The sequence below is a fragment of the Diadema setosum genome, chromosome 15, assembly GCF_964275005.1.
Source record: "Diadema setosum chromosome 15, eeDiaSeto1, whole genome shotgun sequence".
Classification (NCBI taxonomy): domain Eukaryota; kingdom Metazoa; phylum Echinodermata; class Echinoidea; order Diadematoida; family Diadematidae; genus Diadema; species Diadema setosum.
This window is the reverse complement of record NC_092699.1, coordinates 28,844,111-28,868,249: the sequence shown is the minus strand read 5'-3', so window position 1 is coordinate 28,868,249 and position 24,139 is coordinate 28,844,111. Positions and strand designations below refer to the sequence as shown.

Genomic DNA, 24,139 nt, shown 5'->3' with positions numbered 1-24,139 from the left:
AAAGTTAGTTTTGAGATGGCTGAGATAGCCAAAACAGGGCCTAATAAAAGGTGGGACCCAGCTTTTATAACGATCGCTTTGTTTTACTTAATTTTGGAATGTTTCAGCCATTTCAAAACCGATTTTCATCAAATAAACTTTAAATTCCTCTTAGAATGGTATGCTCTGTACTATTTCATAAGTGTTTTCTTGGTACCTCGCAAAAAGTTAACAGCCCAGTTTGTATTCTCATCTCCACCAATACTGTACCATCTCTTTAATGTGACTTGCCCCAAATTTCCCTGATTTTCTACTTCTTTTCTTTTCTATTCTTTTTTTTTTGCAAACCGCGTAATGTTCCAGATCTCTCTTAAAAGAATAATGATAGTAATGATTCACGTATAACAAATCCCTATCCATGTGAGAAATTGTAAAATTCACTCCCTCTCTTTCGAGTGGGTACATTCATGTTCTCTAGGAACTTTCTTCAGCTGCAGACGTACAGTTTGCTTTGTTTGTTTGTATGTATGTTTGTTTGATTGTTTGTGGGTTTTTTTTTTTATTTGATGTGTGACATTATAAACAATTGAGGAGGAGGGATGGGAGAGTGCCTATTATATAGGGCATGTAGATAATCAGATAGAAATTATATTTTAATTCTTCGTAAATATTTACTTCTGTGATATCCTGACCAATGTCTAATCTTCTCATAGCTTTCATGCCAAGGTCATCATGTTATCACGAAATGATTATTCAGCAATATTGATATATCTTTGTTTTCCTCCAAAGAGATCAACTCTTCAGGAGCAAATACAATCAAATCTAAGACCAAAGTGCAGCTCTAATTAGAAATTAATAGATCACAATATAGAACCTAATCATGGATTGGTCTGATATTTGATTGCTTGACTATTGTCTTCGCAATGTCGCTGATCAGTTTGGGGGAGAACAACGCGTTTTACGCTTTCCGACATCAGCTCTACAGTTAAGGAGAAGTTAAATCTAATTCAAATCTGTTTCAAAAGAACGATTAATCGACGATGAAGTCTCATCATTGTTGGAAGATTTTGCTGATCGTTGAAGTATCATGCATCTTGGCATTGACACGTGGCCAAAGTAAGTATTTGTGTGTGTGTGGGGGGGGGGGGGGGGAGTAGCTCATGCAAAGCTAAACTTTTAAACGCCATGTTCAGGTGTAGGTAGGCCCTATGTATTCATGCAAATCGTCAGAACATTAACAGCGAAATCCACTTTTCGTTTTCGTTTTTAACTTGTAGAGTTACAAGAGGAAGTCTCATTTGAAGGATAAGGGAAATCCAATTCCAAGGAAGTGTGTTGTAAAAAAAGAAATTCTACTTAAAACATTTAAAATCGTATCTCCGAGCTATTTGCTTATTTGACGACCGACTCCTACATTCAAATCGCACAACACATACCAAATTAGTCAGATCACTGTTGTTTCACTGTCTTATGTAGCTCCCTATCGACTCTTTTTTTCATTTTTTTTTCAATCTGTTATCAGTCCATTGTACGCGTAAATTTGAATTATGTTCGGATGTACACATTGCATGCCTTTTGTGTTCGAAAAATAAATTGTATTATTTCAGAAGATTCTGAATAGCTTGAAGTGAATTGTATTGAATTCAATTTAGAATCTCGTTGGTTTTGAAGAGGAGCCGCTGCATGCTGCTGTTGTAATGTGTAATCTCTCTGTAAATTTTATTAGTCATTTCTGTGTCTATTTTCTGAGTCATTCCTGTTTCACCGTCGTGATTGCGAACCCAAATCGGAGCAATCCACCGTAATTTCAATGAACACTTCGCATACTCGTTTGATGACTTAAATAATCCCCGAGCACACCGGTGAGCAATATGACAATGAAATTAACATAGGGAGATTCCCGTCAAAGTTTTCTTTCTTTTTGGTCCCTTTTTGGTAGTTTTCCCAAAACTTTACAAAAATCTAGATTTATCTTATACAATGCCTAACAGCTTCTATTCTGAAACCTGTCCCCCCCCCCCCCCCCCCCCGCACGCCTTTTCATGCCAAGAGGAAATTCTGTAACGTAAACACTTTGGCAAGTGTTGGTATGAATAAAATCTCTTGTGGTGGAAACAATATTGGTAAATGCCCTTCAAAACCCCCTTTTTAGTTGAAAGGTTATGGTAAATATATTTCCCTTAAGTGATAAGAGGTTTAATCAACCATTCATCCAGCACGACAATAAAAAATCTATTCCATTGTTTGAATATCCACTGAATACATTCTGCTCTGTTACGCATGGACGAACGTACAAGGTGAACGAAAATAATAGTACGCCAAGTTGGTTTGTGACAGTGATAAGAATAGCCTTCTCTGTCACCACTCATGCGCTCTAGAGTCTACACGCCACATAAATGAATCCGACTTCAGAGCACTGTAACTTATGGTGTCCATAACTGGGGGGGGGGGGGGCTTCCAGAGAAGAACAAAAACACTTTTAATGAGTTGTGAAATGAGCCAGTTGAATTGCTATGTCGGTGCATACATTGTTATTATCTTTTAGTAGGCTTACTTAAAGCCCCCAGTTAGAAATTACCATTTTAAAAAAAGAACAATACCCTAACCGAATTGGCCCTGTTTATCTTTGGGAGCAGTGATCTAAAACATGTTAAAGATATCACATTTGATGCATATGCGTTGTTCTGTTGTAACACAAAACATCCTGCCATTATAACATTTTCGCACTACAAGCATAGAATATAAGGAAATATCAGTATTTTTCTCAATAAACCATAACTGCAGACGGTTTAGTCTGGATTTTTTTATTATAACTATTGTTGTATTCAACAATCAGTTTCATCTGCAAATGGTAAATTATGCCTTTAACCGATCCTATTCCGACGGATAGTCAGTTAGCGCGGGTGTTTGATGTGTATGAAGAATCAAGAAAAAAAAAATCCGTATGCATTCCTATATCATAGGTGTACAGGGACCTATACCTGATGCACTCCGGGAGTTTTGTCAGTTGTTTTGTTTTGTTTTGTTTTTTTCTGACGAACTGTTATAAGCTACTGAAATCCTTGCATATGATTGGCTGAGAGCAAAATTTGTCTGAAAAATTTGTCGGAGAAACGCTTCATGAAAATCCTAATGTCCCCTTGTGTTGTATTCCCGCATGTGCAGTGCGTTCTCTTCTTTGAATGTCACTGTCAATGTAGCCGTACCGAAGGTCACAAGCAGCGTTGGTAAAGTCCCCCTGAGTAATAGAAAAGGTGGCCTTCAATGGCAAGAAGAAGGGATAAAAAGACATTTACACCAGCTTCATTTCTCTCTAGATTCAAGGTCGTTAATCTTAACAATAGCTCCATAATATGAGCGAAGGAATCTTCCTGGTTGAACAATGATTTGGCTTTGTTATACGTGGATCCACAGCATCCATGATTCTAGATACTTCCTTCTGGAGCTGTTTTCTGTATATTAAAAACATTCTTCCGCTTTCAGAAGTAAACTCTTGCTTATAGCCTCCCCCCCCCCCAAAAAAAAAAACACAATATGATTGCTTCCTGAATTTATTTGCATATCACAAATGTCATTGCAAACTCATTTCTGTTCTGACAAGAAAAAAAAAATATTTGTCTTTATTATTGATTTTTTTTTTTTTTGTGGAGATGGTGGAAGAGGAAGTTGTTTACAAAATTTTGATAAATCAAAATATATCATACATGTATGTGCATGTGTGTATGGATATGGATGTGTGATTATACATTATATGTCTATACATACATGTATATGCATAATATATACATGTTTATGACATATGGTAGTTTTGTTTGAAGTATTTTCAGGGTTCCCTCGACCCGAGATGCATGACAGACACGAATACGTTGGTACGAGGCATACGCGGGCTACAGGGTGTACTAGTACATGTATATGAAAGCAGTGTGTACATGCTAATTTCAATTGTTTCACGCAGAGGTGCCTTTCGTGGCATCTCGGTCTGCAAACATTTTTCTAAGTACTCTGGGGGTAGGTGTTCCCATGGAGCTTCTTTTGGGTTTATTTTATTTTTAATTGTTGTTGAGGGGTCGCTTGAGACTCTTCGGGTAAGCAACCGAGTTTTGGTTAGCACGCCCTCTCCCGTGTGTGTTTTGCTATTGGTCTTTTGTAGTCTATTGTGTGTTATTCATTTGAAAACTACTTCCAAAGGTTGTCCTTTTGCTCGTTTTCTGAAAGCATATTTACCTAATGCAGGATAATGTAACATTTATTTCGATGAATTGTCGTGGCCTAGCGAATAGCCAAAAAAGGCAAGATGTTTTGTCGTATCTGAAGTCAAAAAAGTATGATGTTTGTTGTATTCAAGACACTCATTTTATACCGAGCACTGAGGCAGAAATCCGTAAGGAATGGAAAGGTGAATGTTTTCTTTCATGTAATACCTCAAATTCAAGAGGTGTCGCCATATTATTTAAAGACACAATCCCAGTAAAAGTTAATAGAGTTCAGATAGATAAAACAGGAAACTTTGTGATATTAGATTTGAAATAATATGAATATAATTTGACATTTATATCTTTATATGGTCCGAATACTGATAAACCTGATTTTTTTTTTGTTGACCATCAAAAGATTATATTAGAATTCGAAAACCCACATACTATCCTTTGTGGTGATTGGAACTTAGTTCAGGATACAACCCTCGATACATATAATTATGTACATGTAAATAACCCTAGGGCCAAAAAACAATTAGACACAATGAAAAATGATTTAAGTTTATGTGATCCACGGAGAATATGTAATCCGGATGAAAGATGTTATACGTGGCGGCAACAAAATCCCTTTAAGCAAAGTAGATTAGACTTTTTTTTTTAATATCCTCCGAATTGCTCTCTTTAGTTTGTAACACTGATATTTCTTCAGGTCACCGTACTGACCATGCTAAAGTTTCTCTAAGTTTAAATCTTAATGAGTTTAAACGGGGACCAGGGTTTTGGAAATTTAATAATATTTTATTGAAAGATGAAATATATGTTCAGAAAATTAAACAAATTATAAAAGATACAATTATATTTTATGCAAAGGGAAATGTCCAGTTTGATCACAATGACAACGTAATTGGTGAATGTCAGCTGACTGTTAATGATCAGTTATTTTTTGAAACTTTAATGATGATAATACGTGGGGAAACTATTTCTTACGCTTCTCATATTAAAAAGCAAAATATTGATAGAGAAAAGGAATTGGAGAAAAATATAGAAGATTTAGAAGAAAAATTATTATTGTGTAATGATAAAAGTGAAATATTAGATGAAATGAATAAACAGAAAGAAGAATTTGAAACATTACGCTCAAAAGAAAATGAAAGAATCGCAATGAGAAGCAGGATTAAGTGGATGGAATTAGGAGAGAAGCCCTCAAAGTATTTCTTAACTTTGGAAAAACAGAATAATGTTAATAGACAAATTCGTCAGCTCTTTTGTGAAAATGATATTATTATGAATCAGTGCGATATACAGACAGAAGTGTTTCAGTTTTTTTCCTGTTTCTATGAAGAAAAAGAAACCACAGATGTAGATTTACACTTATTATTGTCATCTTCTGACATACCAAAATTATCACAACAAATGTCGTTATCATTAGAAGGTCCCTTAAATGAAAAAGAGGTATACTCTGTGTTAAAAAATATGAAATGTAATAAATCTCCCGGATTAGACGGTTTTACCGTTGAGTTTTATTGTGTTTTTTTGGAAGGAAATAAAATCTTTTTTTGTTAAATTTCTTAAATTATGCTTATTTTTCAGGACAAATGTCGGCAGCACAAAAAATGGGAGTAATCACATTAATTCCAAAAGTAAATCAGCCCCGACAGTTTCTAAAGAATTGGCGTCCAATTTCTTTATTGAATGTAATATATAAACTGGCATCTGGTTGTATAGCAAACAGATTTAAGAAATTTTTATCATATTTGATACATGGAAATCAAACCTGATTTTTGGAAGGTCGATACATTGGTGAAAAATTTTAATATTCGTTTACTGTATGATATACTTTTATATACAGAGTTACATGATATACCAGGTTTGTTACTTTTAATTGACTTCGAAAAGACTTTTGATTCTGTGTCTCATAAGTTTCTTTTTAAAGTTTTAGATTTTTAAACTTTGGCCAATATATGAAAAACTGGGTACAGTTGTTTTATAACAATGCTACTTCCAGTGTTTTAGTGAACGGTTATTTTACAGATAGATTCAAAATAGAACAGGGCTGTCGACAAGGGGATCCCTTACCTTTTTCTGTTGGTCAGTGAAATTCTTGGAATTATGATGAGGCACACGAATTCTGTGGTTGGGTTGCAAATTAATGAAAAAATTTTAAAGTATTACAATACGCAGATGATATACACTTTTAACACTTAACGGATCAGATCAAGATCTAAAAGATGCTCTTGAGATTTTTGATACTTTTGCTAACATATCGAATTTAAGAATTAACCCCACAAAGACTAAAATAATATGGATAGGAAAAAATCGGAATTGTAGAATTAAATTATTGGAAGATTGTAATTTTGACTGGATTTTTCAGGGTAGGTATACTTTAGGTACCTGGGAATAGAATTTTCAGTTAAATTATATGAAATGGTTGAACAAAATTATTGTGAAAAAAATGAAAGATATTACAAACACAATGACCTCCTGGTCTAAACGATCACTTACTGTTTTAGGAAGAATTACTGTAGTTAAATCATTATTGATGTCAAAATTAAATTATTTGTTGTTATCACTTCCTGAACCAAATTTTAAAACATTGACAGATATAAATCGTTGTTTTTATTCGTTTATATGGGAAGATAAACCCGATAAAATAAATAGAAATCAAATGTGCCAGCTATATTGTCATGGTGGTACTAAAATGATTGATATTTTCATGCATACTAAATCTCTTAAAATATCCTGGATCAGAAGGTTTATTTGTGATCCGCAGACTGAAAATTACACGTTCCACATGTTCCGTTCTTTCTTGCCCCAACCAGTATCGTTTCATTTATTTATGGGGTCACTGTACTACAAAAAACTTGCCAATGTAATGTCTAATGAATTTTGGAAAGAGGTACTTCTGGCTCTTTCAGAATTTCTACAAATCAATACAAATTATAATTGGGCAAGCCAGCCTCTTTGGAATGATCCTTTGATTAAAATGAATAATAACACTGTATATTTTAAGTCTTGGTGTGAAAAAGGTGTACGTTTTATAAATGACTTGTTAGATAATGATGGAAAATTTCTTTCATATTTTGAATTTCAAAGGAAGTTTGGTATACAAACTAACTTTCTTCAGCACGGTGGACTGTGTAATTCTATCCAATCATTTGCAAAAAACTGCATGTCGAAGATAGCAGACCCTTTTATTCCTCATGGTTTAAATGTAATACTGAAACATAAGAAAGGTTGTTCTGATATTTATCAAACGTTGCTAAGACACACGTCAAAACATTGCAACAGTTTTGTTAAGTGGAGTAGTATGTTGGATCTTGATGATGAAACATGGTCTTTATACTGTTTAATTCCTTTTGAATCAACTATTGATATTAATATGAGGTGGTTTCAATTTAAGATTCTCAATAGAATATTATATATGAAAGACGCTCTTTTAAAATTTGGTTTTGTAACAGATAAAAAGTGTACGTTTTGTAATGACAGTGAGGAAACCATAATGCATATATTCTGTTCATGTCCTTATTAAATAATATATGGAATAAGTTTGAGCGATGGTTACTTTTGAAGATAGATAAACAAATTGTATTTACAAACCAACACAAGTTATTCGGATTTTATGGTCTCAACAACAGTGCATTAAACTGTATGATGATTGTTATAAGAAGAGAAATTTTTTCAGCGAAATTAAAAAAAAAACCCGTTCCGTCATTCGAACATATAATATCTGAGATAAAATGTTATTTTGAGATGGAAAAATGTATAAGTCAAATGAATAGTAGAGAAAAAAAAATGTGAAAAAATGGGCTTTATTTATTAAGTGTTCTTTTAAATATTAAAATTACATGATATTCATAGTGTTTTCAGGGTTATTTCTGCCAATAAAATAAAAGAATGATATAAGTTATATGTTTTTAAAAAAAGTTAAAGAAATTGTGTTATTATATGTACAAGTGCAGTAGGCCACTGTTTGTCGATAACCAAATTATTATTGTTTTGTATTTAAAAAATTATTTGTAAATGTGACTTTCTGAATATGTGTATGAATAAAACACCCTGTGGAAGGGAAAAAAATTGATAAATCAAACAATATCCCAACAGAAAAAAAAAAGAATCTTCCCCTCCATCTTACTTGTTTTCTTCTCTAGCCTTTGCATTGAACAGTATTGTTACAAAGATTGTTCTCTAGATGGATTCTTTTTTTTTTCCTGGTCACTTTTACATTGGCACTCCACGATAACACTAGGGCATGGATTTTGAAACAATTCAGCACTTGGATGATTTTTGTAACAGGCAATAGACATTAAAGTAATAGTCAAATACTTTACATCCAAGGTCTTTTCTTACACCAGGAGGCTTGCTCGAGGCTTTCCTGACATAGCAACAGTAAACACATAGGACCTAGGCTGTGCTTCACTAAAGATAGGGTGAGCTTATTGCCTTAGTACAAGGTTTTCAGGGAAATTTCCATGAATTTTCATTATTAGTACACCGCTGAAACAATTCGATTCAGTTTCATTTTTTCCATCCAACAAGAAGTGAAACAAAATAGAATAAACAGTAGTGAGTGCCGCCAAAAATATGCATTACTGAACTCATTAGAATTGCTTGGGAGCAATTTACGTATTTACGGGACCCCCTCCCCCCCCCCCAATAAAAATGAAAAATAGATAAAACAAACACACGAACAAATTAAATCCGGGCTACGATGTTGATTTTGATCTCCTTAATTTAATTCAATTGAATCATCATTCAATTTGATTATGCTTCATTTACATCTAACCAAAACAAACTGTAATACTTAATACAAAGTATAAATTTGTCAATTTTTGTTAAATAGTTTGAAAGCAACATAGACCAGAAAGTTTAATTTATTACGGATAATTATGATATAACGAGAAAACAATGGAAACTTTACAATGGTAACAAAAAATAGATAAAGCGATGGACAAGAGTGATATACTAAAAAGCGGGGCTTGTATGACGTGGATCGCTCCAAAATTAAAAACCATCAACATACCAATAACATTAAATTACAAAATTAATCTAAAGTGTACCGTTAAAGCATTTGATAATTGATATGATTATTATACATAATGCTGATAATAAAATCTTATACAACATTTCTTAACATTTTGTATGATGTTTTAGTGTACAAGAAATAAACCTCATCATCAATCTCCCCAACAAAGTGCCCGACTTCTGGAACGCTCAGGCGCGGGCGAGCATCGACCAGGCTCTCGACATCCAACCCAACACGAACCAGGCCAAGAACGTGATCGTGTTCATCGGCGACGGTCTGGACGTGTCCACCCTGGTGGCGGCCAGGATTCGGCAGGGGCAGCTCGACGGTGGCGACGGCGAGGGGAATATGCTTCCGTGGGACAAGTTTAGCCACAGCGGCCTGACCAAGGTAACGATGAGGCGCTGGAGGAGGAGTTTGAGGAAGATGAGAAAAAGAAAAGGGGAGGAGGAGGAGGAATAGGCAGAAGTGGGTAAGAGGAGGGTGATTCATTTCATTTCATTTCATTTCATTTCATTTCATTTCATTTCATATCATATCATATCATTTCATTTCATTTCATTTCGTTTCATTTCATTTCATTCCACTTCATTTCATTTCACTTCATTTCATTTCATTTCATTTCATTTCATTTCATGTGAACTTACAATGTACATATCCAGATAATAAGAAAAGTTGCGAAGTACAACAGAAGTCATTATCTAATACAAGCGGGTGCAATGGTATATTGGGATAGTAGAATAAAGTTGACACAAATGCTTGATGAGGTATCAAACAGCCATATTATTTGAATAATCGAGAGTATCTATACCTACATATACATGCAGTACATACAAATGGTATGGTAAATGAAGAAAGACTTCATTTCACTTTTCCTTTTATTTCAAGTATATTTATATGTCAAAATTATACGAAATTATTACAAACTTTGAAAATAATCATTTGTAAAGCAGGTGAGAAGGCATATAGGCACTGATAGGGATAGTACAATAAAGTTGATTCAATTACGTACACGATATAAATATCAAACAACCATATTATTTAGAAAATTATGCGTACCGAAACCTACAAATACATGCAATATGGTACATACATACATACATACATACATACATATGGTAAGAGGATTGTGACTTCATGTAAATTCTTCATATTTTCATTTCATGTATTTTTACTTATCCAAATAATATAAATCATTACAAAGTACAATAGCATGATGATAATCATCGTGCAATCAGGTAAAACGGCATACTGGGATAGTTAGAATAAAGTTGCCTTCCTATTCATCTTAACTGTCCTTCACAGGTTGCCCCCCCCCCCCCCCCCCCCATGGTCCTCGGGATCATCACTGACCCTCCTCGGCCTTTTGTCCACCCTCCTGCTTTAATCCCTCTCCTTGTCATACCTGTTGGGCTCCTTGCCCATGACCTCCAATCCTTCCCTTTTGTTTTTCTTTGTTCTGTGTCTCTAGCTCTTGTTGTGTGTAGTCTCTATTCAATATGAGTATGTGATTGTTGTCTCTGCCTGTTTGTCATTTTGCCTCTGACGAAGATCCTGCTAGGATCGAAAGCTCAGGCCCCCCTTTGACCCCATTTTACTCCATTGGCTATAGCCACCATTGGATAAGCAATTTTCAGCATCTTTTTTTTTTTCTTTTTTGCTACACTGAAAATATCGTAAGACAGACTTGATTAATATCTTCACTTGTGCATACGAGAGAACAGTCCACATCACAAAATACTAGACAGATTGAATAATAGAGAAGCGAAAAAAGATAAGAGGAGTTGTATATACACACTATGTCTATCAAACTCAAAACAACCTCTCCCCTTTTTACACAGCAGAACGTTTTCATCGGCACATTCCAACACGAACACTTCGATCATCATCATCATCATCCCACTTTTTTTTTTTTTTTTTTTTTTTTTGGGGGGGGGGGGGTCATATTAACATGTAAACATACAAACATAGGATAACCAATGCTTTACATCATCAGCTTCCACTCGTTGGAATTCATTACCCCTTTGCAATGTTACTCTTCCCTTCATTCTTTCAAGAAGGCTCTGAAACCCTATTTGTTAAGCTATTGATGATTGTATAGGCATAGGGAATTATTTCATAGTGATAATAAGTGCCTCATAACTATGAATCATCATCATCACTACATTTCGTGTTTATTGTCCTCGCAGACATACTCGACCGATCAGCAAGCTGCCGACTCGGCCAGCACGGCCACAGCCATCTTCGCCGGTGTGAAGACCAAGAACGGCGTGGTCGGTCTCGACGATAATGCCGATCGCGGCTCCTGTCAGACGACCACCGGCAGCGAGGTGTTGTCCAACCTTTATATGGCGCGAAACCAAGGTAAGCAGATATACTTTTTTCGATATACTTCTGTCGAGAGTCGCTGGATCTGTTATGCCTTTCTGTCCGTTGTATTGTCTTCCTGTCATGTTAGTCTTGTCTCATTCTGTCTTGTCTCATAGTCTCCCTTTATCTGTTTATTAGTTTCGTCGCCCCAGTCTCTTTATTCGCGTATGTATGTGTGTCTATTTGTTACTCTGTCTTCTTAGTGGGCTTCCAGACTTTTTAGACTCTTTTCCCCAGACTTTTTTTCCCTTTTATGCATCAGCTTATTTTTGTTTTTGACATTCTGTACCAGAGGGGCCCACATTCTACAAGCTTAGTCTTTTTAGTGGGTCCCTCCATTTTTCGAGGTTTGCGTGTTGTCAATTCGTCTTATTTCTTCCTCATGATAACGTATTATTACTACAAGGTGAATTCCACAATTATATTCTTCTCAGTTTACTTTGGTTTTTCTTATGCAGCCTTATTCCCTCTTACCAAGGAAAGTGAAATGTCTATGTCCTTTTCTAAAAATGAAAAAAGAAATTGAACTGAAGTGAATTGAATTGAAGCCCTCATTCAGCTCCGAGGAGAAGCAGTGTCATGATGATAATCATGAATGTTTACATTCATATTAATAATGATAAGAGGTAAAATGATGATGAATGCTTATTAGTAGCATAATTGCACATACCAGAAAAGCAATGGTAATAATGATACAACAATGTCATATGAATGCACAAACGTGAAAAATACATGCAAAAACATAAATCATAACTATAGTGTACGTGCCTTTTGTGGGTATTATAATAAATGTGCACGGTTTGCGCTTTTCCATTATGATGTGATTCTAAATCTAATCTAATGCTGTCATCAAACGTAAATATTTTCTGTGCGTGTTCGTGATATTGCTGACTTAACTTGATCAAAGTGCATCATGTGGTCACTTTATTTCAATCGAAGGAAAAGCTACCGGTTTCGTCACAACAGATAGCGTGACTGGTGCTACGACTGCCGCCCTCTACGCTCACTCACCCGATAGGAACTGGCAGTGTGACGCCGACATTCCTCGAACGCAGAGCGACTGCGTAGACATTGCCCTTCAACTCATCCAGAATAATGCCGACATCAACGTAAATCAGAAAAATCTTTGCTCACATGTTCATGATCCCTAACTGAATGACTGTCTAAATGACAGACTGAAGCATACAATAATGATTAGCCAGGCCCACTTCACAGCGGGAGAGGAGGGAGGGGTAATATGGAGTGCTCAACCAGGGGATTTTCAAACTAGAGTGTTATCTTTAACTTATACTTGTACGAAAAATCTTAAAGGGTGTGTACAGTTCTGGTCGAGGTGAGGATTTAGCTTTTAACATTTTGCGAGATATTCAGAAACCACTCTATGAGATGTCAAAGAGCATGCAGTTCTAAGGGGTATCAAAAGTTTATTCGATGAAAATCGGTTTTGAAATGGCTGAGATATCCAAAAACAAGGTGAAACAAAGAGATCCTAATAAAGTTGTGGCATGTCGCCTTTTATTATTAGCACTTTTTTGGATATCTCAGCCATTTGAAAACCAATTTTCATCAAATAAACGTTGAATCCTTCTTAAAATTACATGATCTTTCATATTTCATAAGAGGCTTTTCATTATCTCACTTAGGAATGTTCAAAACATGAATCCCCACCTCAACCAGTACTGTACAGTCCCTTTAATCATACATTACTTTTTGAAGACGTCTTTCTCGTAGAGGGACTGGTATTTAATTCTACATACACTTGCAGCTCCTCCACAACGTTTCCCATTGAACCCATCAGTGACTAAACCGCCCGAAACCGCCTGTCATTTTTTAATAGTTTTAAGCTTTGATTTTTCTTTTTCATATAGAATATGTAACTATGTATATTTAAAAGAGGTCAAAAGTCAACAAAAGTACGTCAGAATTATTTCTCTGACACACAATTCTCTTGGAAAAGTCTCAATAGTCTTTACAATAAATATAACTTATTATAAACAAATATAAACAATCAGTGAACTATTTTTAATGAGAGCAATATTGCTGTATAGTCTAGGGAACCCTAGGTCGTTATGTACAGAATATTCAGTTCGTAAAGGGTTAATTTTGCAGGTGATTCTGGGTGGAGGCAGACAAGATTTTCTTCCCACGTCCGTGGAGGATCCCGAGTATTACGACGTAATGGGCCGGAGGGAGGACCGAGCTGATCTGATTAGCCAATGGCGGGATATGAAGGGCGCCACCAATAGTCGATATGTGTGGGATTACGACAGTTTCCAAGCAGTCGAGCCCTCCTCCACCGATTTCCTCCTTGGTGAGTTCCTTTTCTACGTCTCCTCCTTCTCCTCCTTTTCCTCTTTCTGCTCCTTGTTATCCTCCTCCTCCTTCTTCCCCTTCTAATCCTCCTCCTTCTCCTCCTTCTTATCCTCCTCCTCCTCCTTCTCCTCCTTCTAATCCTCCTCCTCCTTCTCCGCCTCCTTTTCTTCCTTTTCCTCATTCTCCTCCTTCTAATCCTCCTCTTCTTCCTCATCCCCTTCTCCTCCACCTCCTCCTTCTTCTCATCCACCTCCTCCTTCTCCTCCTCCTCCTGTTCCTTTCTCCTCCTCCCCTCCACTTCATTATCATCATCAACATCCTTGTCTTGTGTCTTGAAGTCTAATCTGTCATATGGAGATTAACCTCGATTATAGTCAAACCTGTCTATATACCAGACACCGAAACATGACTGAAGGGAGACGAAATAATATGTGGGCGTTATGGACAGATCGCCATTGTAGACAGGTGGTCTATTAGACAGACTTGACTGTGCGTTGCAAGCACAACAAAGAGAATGGTAAACTTTTGCAGCTTGAAATCGGAGACAGCCAATTAATGTAAGAAGGTTCTGAAATTTGACAGTTTTTCAAAATCTTGGCGGAGCTATAATCTTGCAAGCAATTACATGTTCAGTTAAGATGAGGACACTGTCATTGGTCCAAACTTCTCTTTTGTTGATTTATGCGAAGAAATAATTTGAAAAGCATGTTTTAATGGGTGATTGAAAAACTATACATACCCTTCGTCATTAACAAGCAATTAAATCACATTTCAGCAATGATTCATCGCTCATGATAACATTTTTGATCTAGTCTATTATGTTTATCCAATGGAAATTCAGGGGAAATAGGTGCCCTGATAAAAAGGGACGGATAACGACATCATCACTTCGTCATCTCATGATAATGTATTAAAGGGATTGTATAGTTTTGGTTGAGACCTAATTTCAGGTTTCTGACATTTTTTTTTTTTTTTTTTTTTGGTGAGATAATGAGAAAGCTCTTATGAAATATGAAAGAGCATGTAATTCTATGAGGAATTCAACATTTATTTGATGAAAATTAGTTTTGAAATGGCTAAGATATCCAAAAAAGAGCAATTCTAATACAGTGTGGGACCCACACTTTATTACGATCACTTTGTTTTACTTTGTTTTTGGATGTTTCAGTCATTCCATACCCAATTTTCATCAAAAAAACTTTGAATTCCTCTTAAAATGGTATGTTCTGTACTACATCATAAGTGTTTTCTTGGTATCTCGCAAAAAGTTAAAAACCCATTTCTCATCTCCACCAATACTGTACCATCCTTTTAATGGTATTTTGACAAACGTCCTTATTTCGTAAAAACACATCGAGATATGTAGTTCACAAATTTCTTATCCTATATTTTTCATCCATCGCTTGTAATGAAATTAAAGATCCTTCTAAGATTTTAGTAGTTTCTTGATATTTCATTTCATTTCATTAATGTCAGCATAGAGTGCCACTTCAAAACTAGCTGTTGAATAATTAGGAAGAAGGTGGATAGTTGAGTGAAAAGATGAGAAAATGATTTTATAGAATAGAAATATTTCAGAATTACACTCTGAAAAAAAAAATAGGTTCAAGGCTACATCTTTACCAGTGTCACACTAGAAACACGTTTACGGGTGCAACTTTCCACCTTTCAGATGTGAAATATTGTTCCTAGTGTAACGCTGGTCCGAAATGTGCAGATTTGCACCCGTAAAGGTGCTCCCAATGTGACACGCGTAAGGATGCAAAATTGAACATATTTTTCTAGAGTATAGTTGATGAATAGGACAGAAATGAGATAGAGAAAGTATACAGTATGGGGGGGGGGGGGGGGCTCTCCTTGTATTGTCTTTGAGTGCCTGTCAGTGTTTTGGAGTCACAAACTCCGGCCACCGGAGTTTTAATCAGATGGCTGTCACAATAGTCATGCCATAGTGTAACTTTTCTGCAGTCAGATAATTTGAAGGGGATTGTCACAGTATACACAGCGCAATGATTCTCTTAGATAGCTGGAAGTAAACGTCTTGAGCAGAGGCTAAAGTGCTAATATTGGGCGAAGTCCCATTTATCATCAACGCACACATGGATTCGCTCATTATTTGTTGGCAAAACAGATAAAGAATTATGATTGACTTTAGCTCTTGGTTGGTATAGTACCACGATGGCTTTCAAAGATAGTAATTGTCATGATGGTATTGACGCTGGGTGTAATTGTGAACGCGATAATACACCACACTCAATAAGTGAACCTTGTCCCCATTATTTGAACCGAATAATACAAAAACAACATTTCCTTTGTTAGTCGATGAAAAGGATGAGACAGATAAACACTTAAAAATTTCTTTATTCTTCTTCTTCTTTTTTTTTTTTTTTTTTTTTTTTGCGATGAAACTTCTCTGGGTCAAATGGGCAGTCAGAGCAAAGTTTCTTGAAATTTATGTCAGTGGAGACCAGCGTTCTAAAACTGTTAAAACTGCTCTGACATGGAAGCCTTTTCAGTTTAGCGATATCATTAGACGTGTGTAAGCAATCCAAGCTGCTAACAAAATGTGGCTTGTGCAGTACATCGTTTTGTTGTTTTTACAGCCTTATCCGTCGACATCGGAGGTGTAGAAACCCTTTGATCCCTTGCACATTTTCGTCCATGGAAACGAGATCCCAGAATACAATATTGCTTTAACGCACGATTGTCTTGAGTTTGGACGTGATTGAGATAAAATAAGAAAAGAGTGATATAATTCAGATTTTATTACAGTTACTAATAATAGTACAATTTATTGTATATAAACCAATATAAACACACTTTACCATGGGAATAGCTCCTCATGTCATACTCCCCCGCACGCAGGCACACTAAAACAACCCACTACACTGGCAGGCAACACACTCCGCGTGGCTTGTCATCACGCGCGCATATTTCCAATATGACACCACCCGAACGCTTTCTTTTGAAAGAAAAAATAAAAATCACTATTCTTTGATATAGGCAAGGCTTAAAACCTGTAGAGTTAAGTAGTACAATATGTAAACAGTCATCGTAGTGAGAAGGAAGTCACGAAGTTTTTCTCTTCATTCCATCACAGATCATCTAAGCAAAAACTGATATTTACTTATTGATCGTCTTTCATACATTTTGAACAATTCGTTATGCACTTCACCTGAGCAAGTGCCATGTGCAATAGGCCCTTAATACTTTTCCTGTCTTTTTTTTTTAATTTGTCTTCATTGTATAATCTTTATGTGATAGCATTTTATGAGACAAAATTTATATATATATATTTTTTTTTGATTATCTACCTTCATTCGTCGTTTTCTGATGTCACAATCAAACTGATTCATGATATCCAGGTCTGTTCGAACCGGGCAGCATGCGGTACGCTTCGGACCGACAGTCCGACGGAGCGGGCGAACCGTCACTGGCCGAGATGACAGAAAAAGCCATCAGCATTTTGCAGAGGGACAGTGATGGGTTCTTCCTTGTGGTCGAGAGTGAGTAGATGCATCAATTTCATACATTTAATATCTCTTTAATATTTTCATATTTGCATATTGTCAAACAAAAGTTCACCCTCCGTCTTGAATGAAAACTCACTCATCATGCTTGTCTGGGTTTAATCTGTCAATATACTTAGTAAACTATTGTGCACATAAAATATCATACGTCTTAAACACTCAACACAGTCATTATCATTTCATGATGTCATTATAATTTTAAAGGGTTGGTATAGTATTGGTGGAGATGAGATTTGGTCTTTTATTTTATTTTATTTTATTTTTTTGCAAGATATCAAGAAACCCCTCATGATATAGTACAGTGCATACCATTCTATGAGGAATTCAAAGTTTATTTGATTAAAATCGGTTTTGGAATGGCAGAGACATCAAAAAACAAAGTAAAACAAAGCAATCGTAAAAAAAAAAGGTGGGTCCCACCTTTTATTAGGATTGCTCTGTTTTGGGTTTCTCAGCCATTTCATAGCCAATTTTTAATCAAATAACCGTTAAATTCCTCTTGGAATTACATGCTCTTTCACATTTCATAGGAGGTTTCTCATTTTCTCACCAAAAAAAAAAAAAAAAAATGTTAGAAACCTGAAGTTAGGGCTCAACCAGAACTATACGATCCCTTTAATCCCTAATAGGCCTATCTATCATACTGTAACACCTTTATTTTAGTGCTGATGTTCTTCGATGGCGTAATCGGTGTTACATTGGTATTAAACGTTCTCTCGACGCTCCAAAGAAAGGACCAAGAGATCAGTTCATATAAGCATCCAAATCCAGGCTCTTTATTTAGTCACAGGAGGATATAACGCTTTACAGAAATATGATATATTAATAGGTACTCCCCATCAAACGGCCATTATATTGCCCCTAAAGAGGGATGGCAAGGGAGACCAACGCTTGTGTCTTTACTCGAAGAGGGTGAAAGAGAGAACTCCTTTTTCAAAGCACATGGTCACTTTTATATTACATGTATACTAGAAGGAGGGGCTTAATCGATAATATTCAAATATTCAAAATAGAGGGATTCAAATTATAATAAAACAAAGGTGTAGGTTAATAGTGACCACTGTCAGTCCATGGGTCACTGACACAAATGACTCACATATTACATGATGGGGATGATGGGGGGAGAAACTTAGCACTGGTAGACAATGGGGAGACAGGTTATCCAGAAATGTTTATGGGAGAGGTTAGGCTCCTAGGGAGGTAGGGTGTGTAGATTGACCACAGGATGTGATGACCAGTCGGGTTGGACAAAATTCTGCGAATAACAATGAAGGAGTTTTCTCTCATGTCCGTAGTGGTTAAAGCTTGGGTTTGTAGCAACAACACTCTTACATTTGATATATTACAATACAAATTATTTAATCACTGTACGAAGCTCTTCAGTCCCGTTCTATAGTCCACTGACTCAATGATCCGGGAATTGTCTGTTCATTGTTTCGACAGGTGCTTTGATTGACAGTAGCCACCACGAGGGGCGGGCCTACGACGCTCTGGGAGAGACACTGGAGCTTGCTGATGCGGTCACCATGGCAACGCAGATGACTAGTTTCGAGGATACGCTGATCGTCGTCACTTCCGACCACGCCAACACGCTAGGAATCATGGGATATCCTACCAAGAACAACCCGATTCTCGGTAAGCATTCTCAATAAAGCCGTATTATCTACAAAACTACTTAGTCACCAATATCTTATATTGCAACAAAATGATTTACACTGCTTGTAAATGCCCATTATATGAAAGAAAAAAAAAGACAAAAACAAAGACAAAACAAAACAAAACAAAACAAAAACGATTGGAAAGCGATATTTTTAATTCAGGAGCCAAAAGGGTTGTAAGGAAAGTAATGACTATAAGCATCTGACTTTAGTAAGAGAAACAGAGACAATAGTCATGATAATGTAGATATGTTCACCAGACATACTTATAATATATTCATATTAAAGATTTAGAGGTGTTCCAATGAAGATATTGGTGGCAAAGACAGCTTATTGATAACGATAAAAATCATAGTATTAATATAATGATTATCAAGATAGTCATGCCTTCATTACCAACATTGTTATAAAGCAATAAGTTAAACATGTTTAAAAGCACTTAACATACCACTTAACATAATAATACTAATCATCACTTGCACGATCTCATTCATACTGCGTGCACGTACCGCTCAGTCTCGCGTTGCTCATTCCGCGTACATTCCGTTGCTAGGCTTGGTCGACAACCCAGAGTCGACGGACCGGGTTCCTTACACGACCCTGACGTACCTGAACGGACCGGGTGGAGAGGCGGTGAGGAATGCCTGGAAGGATGGCTACGTGAGGCGAGACTACAGCGGCGTGGATACAGGTTCGATCAATACGTACAGGTTTTCACTGACAGATGGTGTACACCTGTATTCCCTTTAAGAATTTTGAATGATTGATTGAGTGATTTTATTTTATTCCTGGATGTCTTTACAGTCTCATACATAAATGTAATAGGGCCTACAAAGCCAATTGAACGGACTACTGTGTACGCCCAATATTTCGCGAGGTTTTTATTTTCGCGAATTTCGCGAGTCAGCCGCTATTCGCGAAATTAAAAACACGCGAAAATATCGACTCTAATGCCGATATGAATGTGACGTACGCGTATACATTTCCCCGTTCAGTACAAAACTCCACGATCGTGAATTTAACCACTCCCGAAACTGTCGGAAAGTCCCGATTCGCGCAAATTTAGACTCGCGAAATATATGGCATTAACTGAGCACAGTGTTATTTGAATCTGACAGTTGAAACAGATAAATGATTAATTCAAATATCCAGCAAAATAAAAACAAGCAGGCGTTATTTTATGCATATTATATGCAAACATAGTGGCGGACCCAGGGAGGACCGCAACCGGCGCACGCCCCCTTTATTTTTTGTTAAAACAAAAGAAATAAAAAGAAAAAATGGGGGAGGGGTGCGTGCGCCCCCCTTTAATTTTGTAAACGGGCCCCCTCTTTACGGAATTCCTGGATCCGCCCCTGCAAACAAAGGATTGGATTTACAGAGAATTGTGAACTTGATTCTCAGTAAGTAAAGATACACATTCACGCCTGCAAAAAGCAAGATGCAGAGGAAGAAAAAAGAATTAAGATTCGTCTACTTTGAAAAAGTATTCCTGCTGTCATAAAGAATGATATCACCTGATTTAAGAGCGCGTCTGATAGCATTTTCCCGTCTTTTATGGTGACATATATCACTTGAAAAAAAAATACTAGTGTCTAGGAAATCATTCGAAAATACAGCAAAAAAACTTCATGTGGTAGCATTGCTAAACTGGATCGACACACATTATACATCGTTGAAGGTTCTGACTTTGTATTCTAGATTTTTTTTAATTTTTTTTGAAGTACATCGTATCCCCTAAAAGCCTATGGAATTTGCGTGGATTTTTTTTTTTTTTTTTTTTGCCACCACCAGTTTTTGGTTGACATGGTATTTAAGGGTGAGAAATGTTAATAGAAGAAGGCACAAAAAGACTATCGCCGTGCAAAGGCGCCAGATAAGTCACCTTACTTAACTCGATCCGTCTGATCAATTTGCAATTGCTTGTTTTCTGTTTTATTTTGTGCAATGTTATCATCCATTTATGAGACAAAAAACAAGAGAAATACATCTTGGTAATGACCTTTTTGAGAATTTTGTATCCCAATTATAATCCATACTCCAGAATCACGCGACTGGGTTCAAGACGCCGTCATACCTCTGGCCGCCCAGACTCACGGCGGAGTGGACGTCCCGGTGTACGCTCAGGGCCCATGGTCCCACCTCTTCATGGGCATGCATGAGCAAAATTACGTGGCGCACGTGGTGCGCTACGCGGCTTGCCTGGACAACGGATCGAGCAGTGCTTGCCAAGCCTAGGCCGTGGTGCTGTGCTGCAACAAGCAGCAATGATACCCATCAACATAAAGGCATGATTTGGCTCTCGACACGACGCTTGGGGGATAACTCATGACATAGCATGGTCCGGCTTTCATGATCTGAATTTGACATTATCAGCCATTTTGAACTCTCATATCTGATATGCCAACTGGATAAGATCATATTATGCAAAAACAACTACAGCAACATTGTCAACAACAACAACAACAGCAACAACAACAACAACAACAACAACAACAACAACAACAAAAATAACAGCAACAACAGCTGCAAGAGAATAGCACAAGATCGACATTTTGTTGACCTTTCATTTGAACGGTTGTGTGGTATCAATAATTGTAATTTGGCTTAACAGTCATGGGAGTTGATAGAAAATCACTCAATTTTTTTTTTGACTTGTCTTTTTTTTTCTTTCCTGTGTTTCCTTCTTGTTGGTTTTTGTTGTTTATAGTTTTAACATTTTGATTTTGTAACGGAATCATTTCATCAAGACTGCGTATGACCTACAATTTTCGATGGATGGATAGGCATTGTATGATCACTCCTACAACATTTTTTTTTTTTTTTTGGCCAGTAACCATAGAAACAGAAATCGTTGAAACATTTTTTTTTTTAATTTACGCGCCCAGTTCTTTCCAAGAACAAAATCTATTGGCATCAAAATACGATTTATTATTATGCTTCACGTGTGGTTCGATCCATTGCTTAGTATACATGCTTTGTTGTATTGTTGCTTACGAGTCGTCTGGCAGAAATTATGGCACTTTTAAACTTTAGCCTTTAAACACTTTTATGTGATTTTTTAAGTGTTAGCTCTTTCATACGATATATTGAATATCGCTTGCAAAAATAATTTTCATGATTGATATGAATATTCGTAATCTAGGAATAAAGAACTTCCCCATTTTGTAAGCTTGTACTGCATCTTTAAAGGCATTCCTACAAATCTGAACAAATATACAGGCCTGGAGTTACTTTAAGTGCATGTTGTATCCATATGGCCATCACCCATGTTTCATTTATTGACCAACAGCAAACATAAATTTCTCATCCTCTTTTACTGCGTATACCCTTTCATTTTACCTATAAATAAATTAATGAATTTTAATTCCTAATTCAGCTTTGTTCTACAAAGCCAGTGATGGACAATCCTGCTTTCGCGTTTCGCTGTCAGTGATTTTGTATATCTATTCTACACACAAACACACACACACACACACACACACACACACACACACACATACACACAAAAAAACGTTGTTACAAATTGTTGCTCCCATTATGCTTGTTAGACTCTTCTTCCATTTTTGTGAAAATGGTACGTCGTCTATTTGTTTATTCATGGATATCTACTGCAGCGTGACAGAATGAACTGTCTTTTTTTTTTAAACCAAAACCGGTAAATCCATGTCATTATGATTTCTTTATAAAATGGTAAATGAAAAGAGACTACAAATAAATGAATGAAAAAAAAAAAAAACACCCACGTATAATCGTCTAGTTCTTATTGTGAATATCATGTTAAATGTCTTTTTTTTCGGCGGGAATATCTCATAGGATTTCTCATGTAGCTAAGGTAAAGGGGAATTCGTTTTCAAAGAGGTTTGATGCAGCCAAAATCCTCTTATGCAAGATGAATTATGATGAGCAAAATGTCTTCTTAACAGTTGGTATTATATACGATGTGCATGTTATTAGATTGGCTAGAGTAAAATGGAGGGGGAAAAAAAATCCCAGAAGTGGCTCTGGTGCCGATTACAGTTATTCGAGGTAAATTTGCGGAGCACCAGGTTTTGGACCTGTTGACAAAATTTGTGGAGATGATGGGTGTGTAAAAATCCAGGCATTACCATTTAAGTTCAAATTGATTTCTTTCATTTCCAACAAACAAATAATTAGGAATACAATGAAATGTTCGTATATACAGCTGTCAGGAAATCAGTAAAACAATGCGATGAACGTAATGTAATAAAGACATAGGTAAATTATGAACAAAGATACAAATAAATGTTATATCATTATGGTAAAGGCAGAAACAAAATTGCTGGAAATGAAGGGGACTGCTAAAAGGCAGAGCTTGTAGTATGCAGTCCCCTCATTAAAAAAAAAAAATGTCAAAAAAGAAGAAGACAATTTGCCTAAGAGATAGGAAAAATGACAGAGTAATACACACATACTTGCACACAATCATAATGACGCACATTATCAAACACAAACACCATGGCATGCTCTCACCGACAACTCGGATACTTCTGTAGACAAAATTTTGATTGTCCTTTGCAGGCATAATTTACCATTTGCAGATGAAACAAAAACCCAACAGTAGTGCTTCAAAATAGTTCTTAAATGTGAGTTAGGGATAGAAACAACCAATGTAAAAAATTTGAATCCGTAAAATGGATGTTAAGTATTGTTAAATATAAAAATGTGAACAATAGTTATAATAAAAATGCTTCCAGACTAAACCGTCTACAGTTGCGGTTTATGAGAAAAACAGTGATATCTCCTTATATTTTAGGCTTTACGGCAAAAGTTTTACATGGTACTATGTTTTGTGATACAACTGACCTACACATATGCATAAAATGTGATATCTTGAACATTTTTAAAATCACTCCTCCCAAAGGTAAACAGGACCTTTAATGTCCGTGTGATGTTTTCTTGGGCGTGTCCCACCAGTGTCAACTGATCGTCTGTTTATTGGCTCCGATCCGACGATAATACGGTTAGATAGATTAATGCATTACGCATGAGATATATGAGTTCTTAAAATACGCAGTGAGTTCATGATATTCGTGATGCTCGCATGTT

At 36.3% G+C, this 24,139-nt stretch overlaps 1 protein-coding gene across 1 annotated transcript; it reads left to right on the top strand.

Moving 5' to 3' along the window:
• The first annotated feature begins 937 nt into the window (after positions 1-937).
• On the top strand, positions 938-21,308 carry LOC140239231 (alkaline phosphatase-like). Its single transcript, XM_072319109.1, has 9 exons — positions 938-1,095; positions 9,368-9,588; positions 11,388-11,562; positions 12,508-12,677; positions 13,678-13,879; positions 17,247-17,387; positions 18,855-19,046; positions 19,623-19,760; positions 21,114-21,308. Exons 1-9 carry the CDS (start codon positions 1,020-1,022, stop codon positions 21,305-21,307), a joined length of 1,509 nt encoding a protein of 502 aa, XP_072175210.1. The 5' UTR covers positions 938-1,019; the 3' UTR covers position 21,308.
• The last annotated feature ends 2,831 nt before the right edge of the window (positions 21,309-24,139 follow it).

What these genes read in the sequence shown, in the direction of transcription:
- LOC140239231 (XM_072319109.1), top strand. Translation starts at nt 1,020, where the DNA reads ATGAAGTCTCATCATTGTTGGAAGATTTTGCTGATCGTTGAAGTATCA. An exon ending in TTATATGGCGCGAAACCAAG is followed by an intron (nt 11,563 to 12,507) that starts GTAAGCAGATAT and finishes TTTCAATCGAAG; the next exon opens with GAAAAGCTACCGGTTTCGTC. An exon ending in GTTCTTCCTTGTGGTCGAGA is followed by an intron (nt 17,388 to 18,854) that starts GTGAGTAGATGC and finishes TTGTTTCGACAG; the next exon opens with GTGCTTTGATTGACAGTAGC.